Below are 12897 nucleotides of genomic sequence, written 5' to 3' on the forward strand. Positions count from 1 at the left end.
ATTGAAAAGAGGTAATAAGGTGTCGTAAATATCATATCAGCTAAAATCTCTCTCATTTATACATGAAAGCGAAGGTTAAACACCATATTCCACAAAGATAACTGGCTCAACAAGGTACACTTCCTTTATGGATTGGATAACTTATAACCTATGCTTTCATTATTATACCTAACAAAAATGCATTTTACACCCTTGTCATCCAAACTCTTCTATTGTTAAACCAGTATCAATGCATAAGCCAAGTAATAAAAAATATGCAAGTAAGCAACAAATGCCTTTTTGCCTTACTGGGACACATGTTAAGTGTGTAGACTACACATAAAATAGCCTCGAGCCAAAAGCTATGTTGCAAAGCTTGACTCTTCATCATGCATTGTGCCATCTCCATGAGAGATTTGTTATTCCTCTCTGCTACACCATTTTGTTGCGGTATATATAGCACTATTTATTGGTGTTTTATCCCATGTTCAGCCAGATATGTGTTCAATTCCTTAGACAAATATGCCTCCTCCCTCAATTAAAATAGAAAGTACCCTCTTTACATCCCAAAAAATGTTTCAGCCATGCTCATAAACCACTTGAAGCATAAAAACTCTTCGGACTTAGCTTTCAAACCATATATCCATACATGCTGAAATTTTTTCAGCCATGCTAATAAACTAATTGAAATACAAAAATGCTTTGGACTTAGCTTTCAACTATATAACCATGCATACCTAGAGAAATCACCAATGAAAGTCACGAAGTACAAGTACTCGCCAAAAGATGATGTTTGCATTGGACCACAAACATCATTGTGTACAAGTTATAGTTTATGAATAGCTCACACTAAACCATCATCTTTTGAAAATGAAGCACGCTACTTTTTATCTAATATACAGCTTTCACAAATGTGTTTTCTACATGCCTCAACATTAGACAATGAAGACACCATATCAGATTTTGCAAGCACACCAAACTAGCAAAATTCAAATGACCAAAATGTGCATACCAAAGTTTTGAATTTGAAACAACCTACGAATCTACAACCACACATGCCATGTCTTTATCATAATTATTGAGCTTGTATAGCCCACAACATAGTGAACCAAATATAATAACTATATCACCACAAGAAAGATCATGAACTATACATCTATCATCAACAAACTTTACAATCAAGCCAATCTTAGCAAGTGTAGAATTTGATTAAGAAGTTTTTCTTGATCTCAGTTACATATAAAGCATTTGTAAGTATAAAAGTACTACTATTAACAATTATTGACACAATTTTGCTAACTTCTTTAACGGGATAAGAGGAGTTATTGACAAATGTGATAGTACTATTCTTTTGGGCAAGCTCAAAAGAAGTAAATAGACTATGTAGAAACGTAATATGATTTATACTACCACTGCCAAAGTATCAAACATCTAAATCCACAACAAACATCAAGAATCATATAAAGAAGGGTCATAATTGCATTGCCCAAAGAATGCCCACTCTGTATCTTGCACAACATTTGGATAACTTGACTTAGAAGAAAAGGTATTTGTAACAGCTATACTAGTCTCTTTCTTCTTAGCCTCTTTTGTATCCAATTTAAAACAATAACATGATCTTTTGCCTTAAAATACCTACAAAAGATTTTATTCTCATCCTTATCAACCTTCTTTGTCTAAACAACATTTGCAAATTTTTGTTTACTTATCGAAAAAATAGCTCTTCTTTTACTTTTTTGACTCACTACAAAAGCTTAATTTGCAATGCATAATGGTCCTATTTGGCTGAGATTATTCTTCTAGTAGTAAAACAGAAACTAACTCATTAAATGACAAATCATTTGGATTGCCTTTCATCATCAAATGAAGAGTAGATGCAAAACTCTGATAAGAAATAGGAAAACCATTCAAAAAAATCTACACAATTGAATTATCTGGCAAAATCTCCTTTACAGCAATCGACTACTCTTAAGATCTTTCATCGTTATCAAAAAACTATCCATGGTCTCACCTTCATTCATATATTCATTCTCTAACCACTTATTCAAGTAACATGGACTTCACTTCTTTCTTGATACAAGCGTGCAAGTATGTTCCAAGTATTCTTAGTTGTCTTATATGAGTAAAAAATGTAATCAAAGCATGAGCCTCTGCATCTCTGCCAACGAATCTGCTCAAAAATAGGTGGTGTTGGTGCTCTACCATTACTTGCAGCAGAACTGAAACCTGCAGTCTTCTCAACTATAGTTGTTTCTATTGTTTGTGTGCCATAGTTGCATCTTTTGAAACACCATTAGAGAGTCTTTCAATTCCATGCACAATATTTCAAATTCTCTTTGCAACCAATACATGGCATATCATATAAGCCCACAATGGATCGTTGGTTCCATCCAACTTGTCTTCAACAGCCAACATACGGGATACATCATTGTTGTCATCCATGGCTAAATTGCACTTGATGCGAAAGTTGCTTGTAGTGAGGAAACATGCACAAAACCAACCTATAAAGAAGACAATAGGAGCATTACTTGCAAAATTAACCGTTGTCAAAAATTCTGCAAAAAGGATGAAATAGATCGTGCAGTATTGGAATTTGGCAATAGTGTAAATGAATGAAAACAAACTCGACTCAAAAATCTCATGATGCTAAGCCTTTAGGGACTTTCTCACTATATTTATCAACCTATGAACACTCCTCAAATTCATCTCAATCTAAAGAAATCCAGTGGAGGGTGTTGATGACTAGGCCCAAGAGGTCAAAGCCCACACTAATACCAATGGTCGGATTTAGGGTTGTCAGAATGCACACGTACAACTTAAAGAATAAGAAGCTTGAGAGAGCATAACTCAAAAAGTGTATTGAGAGGTATCAGTAGAGAATATTTATAAGACTAAGCATGCCTTAAAAGTGAATAGGCCTATAGACAAGGCCAAGAGGAAAAAACCTCCTAAAGAGGAAAAAACATGTGTTCACACGTCACGAGAGAAATATGGTAACAAGGATTTTAAGGCCTACTTTATAGTTTTTATTATTATAATCTGGAGACTGTTTCATCTAGCCTTTCCCAACTTGTATTGACTGTAGTTAAAGAGAAGACAAGACATTCTTCTCTTTAATCACCTTTAGAAACCACAGTGCAATCATATCCTAGGGCAGATGACACAACTTTCTTAGGGGAGATTCTCCTTCATAGTGAGAGAGTGGTTTGCTTTTTTAAATTTTATCATAGAAGACTCAGAGAGAGATTGTATGGCCTTGAGGGTATTAGAGATATGACAAAGACAGTGATGGAGAAAGTCTCCCAAGTGAAGGGTAGACACATGTCTCCCACATCTAGATAGGCCTTTTCTCCATAGGAGGAATGATAGCAATACAAAGATTACAAGTTGCTCTCAGCAAAGGATTAGAGTAATGGCTCATTGCAACCATAGTAGCAAGGGAACGCCGATCCACATGGGAACGTGTTCCACACCAAAAAAATGCCAAAGGAACGGGGGATCGCCTGTGAAGGGGGAACGGCCGGGGGAACGTGGGGGAACATGGGGAACATGGAGGAAAACATGGGGGAACACCTGTGAAGGGGGAACGTGGATGCTGTCATTCCCCGAAGGGGAACGTTGAAAAAGTGAAGAGTGCTATTGAGACTGCCGAAAAAGTGACCCACGAGGTGTCCGATTGTGGCGATTGGCGTGCAAACTATCAGACCATCGGAGCAGGACGCTATGTGCTTCTCCTTACATGCATTCATTTCAACCTCTAGGTAAGAGAAAACTATCCACTGAACTACATTCCCCCCCCCTCTCTCTCTCTCTCTCTCTCTCTCTCTCTCTCTCTCAAAACAAGCTGAGTCTCATGGAGGGTTGACTAATGCTTTTGATTCCTGAATTTGTAGAAGTAATGACTTCCTCAAGATCAAAGCGTTTGGGCAATAAGCGATCTCAGCCTAGTTGATGGAACGAGGTTGAGAAAGTGGACCATTATGCATCAAAGGAAGATGCAAAGAAATGGAAATGCAAAAGGTGTGAGAAATTGAAAACAAGAGGATCCAATCGTGTGAAGCAACACTTATGTCATGTTGACATCGGAGCCCAAATAAATTTCTGCCCAAATACCACACCCGAAATCCAAAGGCAGCTCTTGGCAAAGTACCCAAGTGAAAAAGACAAAGCATGTGCAAGGAAAAAGCAAGCAATTGATGCATCTTTTTTTAGTGGACAAGCTGATGATATAGTCATGGGGGACTTGGAACTTTTGCATCCTCACAATCCCATCATGGAAAATGCTGCAAGCAACAAACCTTGGGAAAACAGCTTGGAATCCTCGTAAAAAGGACAAGGTGGATGCAGCTACGGCAAGGTTTTTCTACGATGATCATGTTGCATTCAATGTTATAAGATCTCCCTAGTTCCTTGAGATAGTCCAAGAGATTGCAAAGTATGGTCCAACCTATAAGCCTCCATCATATGAGACACTGCCTACCACTTTGTTGCAGAAGGAAAAGGATGCAATTGAATGTGCTATGGCAACTATGCAAGAAAGTTGGGTGAAGAATGGTGTCTCTTTGATAGCAGATGGATGGAGTGATACTCAAAAACGGTCCATCCATGGGATGGTTGCCTATTCTCGAGGAAAGATGCAATTCATTTTCTCACATGATGCCTCAAGTACAGAAAAAAGTACAGGTCAGCTTGTGGAGGAATGGGCGGAAGGTGTTGAAAAAGTTGGGGCTGAAAATGTAATCCAGTTTATTGCTGATGGTGAGCCAAAAAATAGGACAACATGTATGAGACTTGAGGAGAGATATCCGCACATCACATTCAACCCACGCTTTGCTCACTGTTTGAGCAATTTGTTGAAAGACATTGGTAGCTTGTCATGGATTGATCCCTTCATCCAAGGATATAATCAGTTTCATCCAAAGTCATCAATTCATTCTTAGTGAGTTCCACAAGAGATCACCTAAAAAAGATCTCTTAAAGTACTTTGAGACGCGCTTTGGCTATAACTTTCTTATGATAAAGAGACTTGAGAAGGTAAGCTTAACCCTGAAGCAATTGGTGGTAAGTAATGAGTGGATGGGATGGGCTACTTCTAGATCAAGGGCTGGTATAGCAGTGAAGAACATCATACAAGATCATGCATTTTGGAATGAATTGAAAAGCATTAATATTGTCATGAAGCCAATCATGCGCTTGATGCAAATTGCATAGGACGAGAGCCATGCATTCGAAAGGTCTATGAGGAGGCAATCACATGATTGAGAAGCTAGGACAGCTTGGTTTGGATGATGCAAAGTATCAAGAAGTCCGAGATTTATGTGAGGCAAGATGGAATGCTTATCACTCACCTATGCATGCAGCAGCATATGCATTAGATCCAAAGTTCCAAGGGTATGGTCAAGAGAAGGATGAAGACGTGGTGCAGGGTTGGGACGTAGTGCTTTCTAGGTAGGTTCCCATTGATACTAAGAGAAGATTGATGAAAGATCAGCTTGGTTTTTATAGAAACAAGTTAGGAAGGTTTGGGTCAGCTGATGCACAAATAGATCGGTTTAAGATTGGGGCTGCCTTGTGGTGGGAAGATTTATGGGGCACGTACACTTGAGCTTCAAACATTGACAGTGCGGATTTCGTCTCAAGGTGCAAGCTCCTCTCCCATTCAGCAACTATGGAGTGTATTTGGGCATGTTGCATCTAAAAAGTGGAATAGGTTTGGGACAAAACAAGTGAATGACTTGATATTTGTTAGTGCAATCTTGCGCTTGCTTGCAGATGTGGCTCAAGGTAAAAAAGTTTATAGCTCTTGATGAAGAAGAGTCCTCTGATGATGAGGATGGGGAGACACCTATGCCTACACATATGGCCGATGATCAAGGTGCTTTGGAACTTGCAAATGCTGATTTGATGATGATATGGCTTTCTTAAACAATGTGGATGATAATCTTTTGGATAGTCTTGCTGCTAGTGGCAGCGATGTATGACCCAACGGTTACTTTGAGAGACTTTCAAATTCCAAGTTGCCATATTTTGTCAATTATACTTGTTACTTGATGCTTCTTGACTCTTTTATGTAGTATAATCCTAGATTATCATCTATTTTGGATCTTATAAGTTATGTGCCATTTCAATGTAACCATCCTTTCATCTATGAAAAAGACTATCATATTTTGCAAATTGTGCATGTGTTTTTCAAAGAGCTTTTATGAAATATATAAATGAATAGTTTAAAATATATAAATCATATATATAGTACAAGTCGTTCCCATTCCCCTTGGGGCTTCGTTCTCGTTCCCTTAGGACCCCACATTCCCGTTCCTGTTCCCGTTCCATTGCTACTATGACTGCAACACCAGATGGTATATTGACCCAAACTCGATTACTTACATGAGGGAGAGATGGAGATATCAAGCTTACCAAAGGCAGCCCCTATAGAGTTTGTATAGGATCCACAAGAGTGAGTTTGGAGAGCCCCTATTCCTCAACAAACCTTGCAACGTGGCCTTCTCTAGATAAATGAGCAAGATTAGAGCAAAGCCAGCTACCACTCACCATCGGTACATGATAGAGGGTATCTCAACACCAAATGACCAGCACTTGAGAATGAGTCCCATCCTTGACTTTTCACAAGTAGAGTAAACTAAGGGTACTATCAAATACAGGAGTTGGTTGATTGCTAGCATTACTGCTTCTTGGAGAGAGATTATCCAAATACTTTGTGGGAGATGGGAGAGACTACAAGGTGACTCTAAGCATACGAGGAGGCAAGTTGTTTTTATTTACACACAGAATTGGGCACATTCTTCCACTTTGAGCCACATATAGTTTGGCATTATTTATAACATACTTATTGGCAGTCTTTCATAGGGCTCATTTTTTACTTCATATTTTACCTCTAGGGCTTTTGTGAAGGTGCTACTAAGAGAGTTTCCTTTTCTTTGGGAAAAAAGTTGTATTAGCTTGAACCAATCCTTTAACAATAGTTCATGTAGCACAAGTTTGGGCAAACACTTCACAAAATGAGGACTATGTGTAGAACTTCCATGAGACTCTGAAGTCACCTAAATGTTACAAATCCAAAGAAGTATGACTTCTCTTATCATGCATCTCTTAAAAACAAAAAGGGATTCCAAATCATCCAAGGACATGTAGAATCAATGACGATAGAGACTTTAAGGAGATTCGTTGCCGCTGGAACTCAAGGATGTGAAAAATTTTGCACACTTAGTAGGTGGCTAAGTGCAATACTAATGCTTTCAGAAGTTTTATGATATTCCTCTTACAAGACTATCTTTTTTATTTTTTTAATCCTTTATCATCAAATCTCCCTACAAAGAAAAGGAACACAATGGTATGACATAATGATATAAACTTACACCTGCACGATTTCAAGACTGTATCGACTCAGAGCTTTAAGATTACCATAGTCTTCTTTCATGTCTATATAGTCTTGTCCTGAAAAGTAATCCTTCCCCTTCAAAGGAAAAACGATTGTACATTGGATCGATCACATTCTTACTTCTAACATCTCAAACGGCTTTCCATTCAACCGCATCTGCAATTTCAGACTTACAAACGTGACTCTAGCTATCAAAACAATGCATAGAGTAAGACGAAATCCTGCAACAACCGATGGTGCGCCTTAATGAATAAGAATATGCAATGTGCAGCGGGGAGGCATGCGCAAAGCAAGAGAAAGCACCCAGGATGAGTGTAGGAACCTGCCTTGAAAATGGAGAAGTCAGAATCTGGGATGATTTCCTTGGAGGAAGGAGGCGATGGAGTCGTTTCGACTTGGCTGGCAGCTCGCACCAGTACCGCTCTTCGGATCGCCAGGCGGAGGCTTGGGGGTGCCTTCTTTGCCAACCGGATAGGCGAAAGGGGCAAATGTCCCGTGAGAAGGAGGGAGGCCGTTCGCGGGAGCGTCAATGGAGAAAAATGGAGGCTCGCCGTCGTGGTCTTCGCTGTGTTTAGGCAGTAGCCACTGCAGAGAGAGCTCGCCATGTCCTGGAACGGAGAAGCTGAGAGGCTGCAGCCAACCGTATCCAGAAGGACTCGATAATTATAAATTCTGACGGTGCTTTATAAGTTATATCACTATTCGACTTAAGTGTCCATTTGGGAACGGAGAGCGAGCTAGCGTAGAACTTTAGAAGGCTTGGCCGGGAAAACATCTGGATGGGTTTGTCAACTTTGTCCTATCCAACAAATGTGTGTTTTGTGCACATGCACGGAAATGGTCCCCAGCCCGTGTAGGTAGGAGCCTCCCTTTAGCACACATTCCCTCACAATGAGAATTCTCTAGATGGTTCTTGTTGGTGGGCATTGGTGGACGATAGTCGCTGAAAGTTCATGGGCAACAAATGTGTATATTCGGATCTGTTGCGCATGCATGTTGGCTGCCAATTCTTGTAACTATTTAGAAGCTCTTCCTGCAGTGGACCGAACGTATAAAAATATGCATATTAAGCAATACACTATTTTGTGTCTTTACACCTGCAGCTTAACATTGTTTTTTATTTATTTGTTTATCCATCGTTTCATTTCTTCTTCTTCTTCGTTTCGTTTTTTAAATTGATCCGTGTTTTCTCTTTCGTTTCGTTTTTGAACTTGTCCTTCATCCTTCGTTTCATTTTCTCTATTGTTGCCAAAAGTATGACAAGCATGCATGCTAAAAAAAAGGGCATGTAAAAACTATTAAAAGCCATTATTCCAAACTTAGGGCTTGCATCCACATTGGTTTTGAGCATTGCGCTTGTGCTTTGGACTTGCATTGTTTTTTATTCCTTGCTACAACCATTATTACTCAGCATTAGCTTTTTGTGTATTACAAGCGAGCAAACAAGACGTGGAGGTTCCACCTGTATTTATTCTACTCATTTGTTTGTTCTGAGTTGACACCCTTTTATTTGTTATGTGAGTTGAGAGAGAGAGAGAGAGAGAGAGAGAGAGAGTGTGTGTGTGTGTGTGTGTGTGTGTGTGCAAGTCACAAGATTAGTAGTGAGCACTTGATGTAGGTGACAACATCCTTTATCAATACTCACAAAAGACTAGCTTTTAGTGTATTTTTTCAAGGCAAATTTTGAGAAATATTGGATAACTCTTGGGTAATCTTGATGAAAACTAATTGACTTTTACATATTTTAGTTATAAAAATGAATGAAACTGGTGAAAATTGATTGCTTTGTCTCTTATCACATTCTCAAAGAGATAGAGACAAAGAGAGAGCAAGAGAGAGTGGGTGTGTGTGTTTATATGCAAGCGCCATTTAGAGAGAGAGAGAGAGAGAGAGAGAGAGAGAACCATAATGTGTCAGATTAGCTTGTTTGTTGATTAATTACGATATTTAGTTGAAGACATCCCTTATTGCATTCTCTAGATGTGTGTGTGTGCATGTGCGTGTGCATGCGTGCACGCATGCATGTGTGTTTGCCATTGAGAGAGAGAGAGAGAGAGAGAGAGAGAGAGAGAGAGAGAGAGAGAACCATCATGTGGCATAGCAAGTAGTTATTTTTATGATGTGGCATACTAATAGTTCATTAATTAATTAGTTGATTTTTTAGATCAAAATTAATTTGGATTGCCCATGGTTGTGTCTCATCATTCCAAGCTTGATTTCAACAAAGCAAACTACAATATTCATAAACACAATCTTGTACAAGGTTAGAATCTATTCTTTTTTCTAATAAATTAGCAATAAAGAAAAGTTAAATTTTTTTAAAAGCAAAGAAAAATACAGATGGGGGAATTATTAAACAATGAAGAGACTTGTGCTAACTCTTCGACATGCTACTTGCATAGCATATTCATGTGCTTTTTTGTGTTATTGATGTGCTTTTATAAAGTTCTTAACCCAAAAAATAGTAAAATATCAAAGTCACTATATCTCAAGTTTTACTAATGGGCTTTTTTATTTTATATTTTGCAAGATTCTATTCATCAAATAGAATATCTCAAGATGTACGACGATAGTCGAATCTGATTAGCTTTACGAACGTGTAAGTGTTGTTGATGGTGCGCAGATCAGATGTTGTACGCTCACGTAGTGAATGCCGGATCAAGGTCCCCAATAACAATGGAACTCTACTTTTTGCACAAATTACAAGGTAAAAAGCATGAACGACAAGAGCAAGAAACCAATTGGGTGCAATCTCCCCCATGCCTTGAGTGAGCGCTCCACAAAGCATGTATTCTATGTATTATTCATCTTCAAGCTCAAATAATAGCCCAAATTACAAAATAGCAAGCTTTTAGCTTTTGAGTTTGCTTTAACACAAAAATAGGAATAAAGCTAATGGACGGTGCCCAAAGAGTCTGGCACGCCCAATACAATGTCCAAATAGAAATAACATAATCGTGCACCCATGTGCATACAAAATAATAATAAATGATCGATGCCTCAATAAATAAGCATGACAAAATATAGACGTGGCGCTTATCAAAATATAATCCATAAATCGAATACTCGCTATCTTCCAATGCTTTCCTCCGCCACTGCTGCTATCTCTACACATCAACTGAAGCATTCACAATCGTTAGTAAAATAATATAATTAAACCGACAAAAGTGAATACCTAGTAGTCTTCAAGTACATAAATAAATCAACTGGTTAGAAATAAATCCTAACCTTAATTTATTACGAGTGCACACTCTAAACTCATAAACGCTTATTAATTTAATATGCATTTTGCAGAATCACCCGCTATGGAATCACCCATGTACACACTAAATTAATGAAATGCCCGAAAAGGACAGGCGTCCCCGTCAACTTCTCGCACAAAGAATCCACTTTGTGTATGAGACCCGATCATCAAAGTTTACGGAATCCACCGTAAAACCTCACGGAATCTACCGTGGCACGGAATCCACCATGAAATATGCCTCCTAGCATCATACCCCTGGGGTGGGATAGCAATTAACCTCAATTGCTATTAGCTCAATGTGGAGCTAACAGACTGGGGAAAGCATTTAAGTCTCTAGCGTGCATCCATTGTGCTTCCTCTACAGGATGGTTCTTAAATTTAACTAGATATCTAGAATATCTTCGGCCAGTTCTAGTGGTCATAAAGTCAGTGTCTATGATAGCTTCTGGTTCAAGTATTTCAGTTTCTTCCTCTAACAAAGGTGGATTTTCATAAACAGGGTGTACAGGTAATTGGCCTCTAAATGGTCTTAATAAACTAATGTGAAATGTGTTGTGAATTTTCCAGTGAGGTGGTAATTCTAACTTGAATGCATTGTCATTAATTTTATGAATGATCCTAAATGGTCCATAGAATTTAGGGGCTAATTTCACAACTGGGTATCTATCTACACTTTGTAGTCTACGTTTTTCTATTCTCAACCAAACATAGTCATCAACTTTGAAATTCATTGCTTGTCTTTTCTTATTGGCTTGTTTGGTATATGATTGCTGGGCTTTAGCAATCATGTCTTTAACCTCATCAAAAATAGTATTATGCATACTAGCAATATCATCAGCACTCTGAATTCTATTTGACAAAGATGCAACAGGTGTAGGTAATCTATATCCATAAATCACTTCAAACGGTGCTTTCTTTGTAGATGTGTGTAGTGTATTGTTATATGCAAACTATAATAAATGCAAATGTGTGTCCCATGTCTGAGGTTTAGAAATAGTATATGCACGTAAGAGATCTAGAATAGTGCTCTTAGTGGCTTCTGTTTGTCCATTAGTTTCTGGATGAAATGCAGATGAGAAATCAATCTTTGTGCCTAGGTTAGCAAACAGAGTAATCCAAAAGTTGTTACAAAATCTAGAATCACGATCTGAAATAATAACTTTTGGCAATCCATGGTTAGTAAAAACAGTTTTCAAAAACAATTGTGCTGCTTGTGATGTTGTTAAAGTTTTCTTACATGGAATGAAATATGCTTGTTTACTAAATCTATCTACTACTGTCCAAATCATATCATGGTTAGATTTAGTATTAGGTAAACCAGTAATGAAATCCATAGAAATTTGTTCCCAAGGTTTAGATGGAATAGACAAAGGCATAAGTAATCCATACTGTTTACCATGATGTCTCTTAACTCTTTGACAAATCAAACATTCAAAAATAAAGTTAGATACATCAGTGTCCATATGCGGCCAATAAAAATCTTCAGTTAATGTACGTAAAGTAGATATGATACCTCTATGACCTTGATATGGGGGACAATGAATTTCATTCAAAACAAAAGATTGGAATGGAATTGTAACACACAATCTCTTTTCATAAAACATAAATCCATCATTATATGACAATGAATCAATAGGAATCAAGTTATTTCAAACTAATTTATTCCAATCAGTATGAAAAGTAATATCCTGATGATAAGTATCTTTCATAGCAATCAAAGAATCAAAAGATATAACAGAAATATTATGAATGGCAGGTCTTCTACTTAATGCATCAGCCACTATATTTTCTTTACCGGGTTGATATTGAATGATAGGATGAAAACTCTAAATAAAGGATGCCCATTTGATATGTCGGTCATATATTTGAGGTTGGCTAAAAAAATGTCTAATACTTTGCTGATCGGTCTTAATCATAAATTATGAACCCATTAAGTAGTGTTTCCACTGACTTAATGCTTGTACAACTGCTAATAGTTCTTTGTCATATGTGGAATATTTCAGTTCAGAGGGTTTCAACTTACAACTAGAATAGGCTATGGGATGATTATCCTGCATAAGTATAGCTCCTATTCCTAATCCACTAGCATCGGTCACTACTAGGAAAAATGGTCTATTAAAATCAGGCAATTGTAGGACAGGAGCATGGGTTAATGCATGTTTCAATAAGTCAAAGGATTTCTGTTGATTCTCGGACCAATGATAAACAATTTCTTTCTTCAGAAGTTTAGTCAGTGGTAAAGCAAGTAATGAAAAATTATGTACAAACTTCCTATAGA

General features: G+C 37.8%; 1 protein-coding gene and 1 pseudogene across 1 annotated transcript in view; one reads left to right on the forward strand and one right to left on the reverse strand.

Annotated features, from left to right (window-relative positions):
- APE1 (acclimation of photosynthesis to environment) overlaps window positions 1–8079 on the reverse strand; it is a 38614-nt gene extending 30535 nt beyond the window's left edge. Inside the window, exon 1 of the mRNA XM_087677390.1 lies at window positions 7702–8079. Coding sequence (XP_087533516.1) covers window positions 7702–7980 — 279 coding nt within the window. The 5' untranslated portion in view covers window positions 7981–8079. The remainder of the gene's footprint in view (window positions 1–7701) is intronic.
- LOC148035434 (uncharacterized) lies at window positions 3932–5960 on the forward strand (annotated as a pseudogene).
- Window positions 8080–12897: the final 4818 nt, after the last annotated feature.

This window comes from Lygodium microphyllum, chromosome 5 (assembly GCF_053477565.2).
Source record: "Lygodium microphyllum isolate KBCC chromosome 5, Lygodium_microphyllum_v1.1.10, whole genome shotgun sequence".
Classification (NCBI taxonomy): domain Eukaryota; kingdom Viridiplantae; phylum Streptophyta; class Polypodiopsida; order Schizaeales; family Lygodiaceae; genus Lygodium; species Lygodium microphyllum.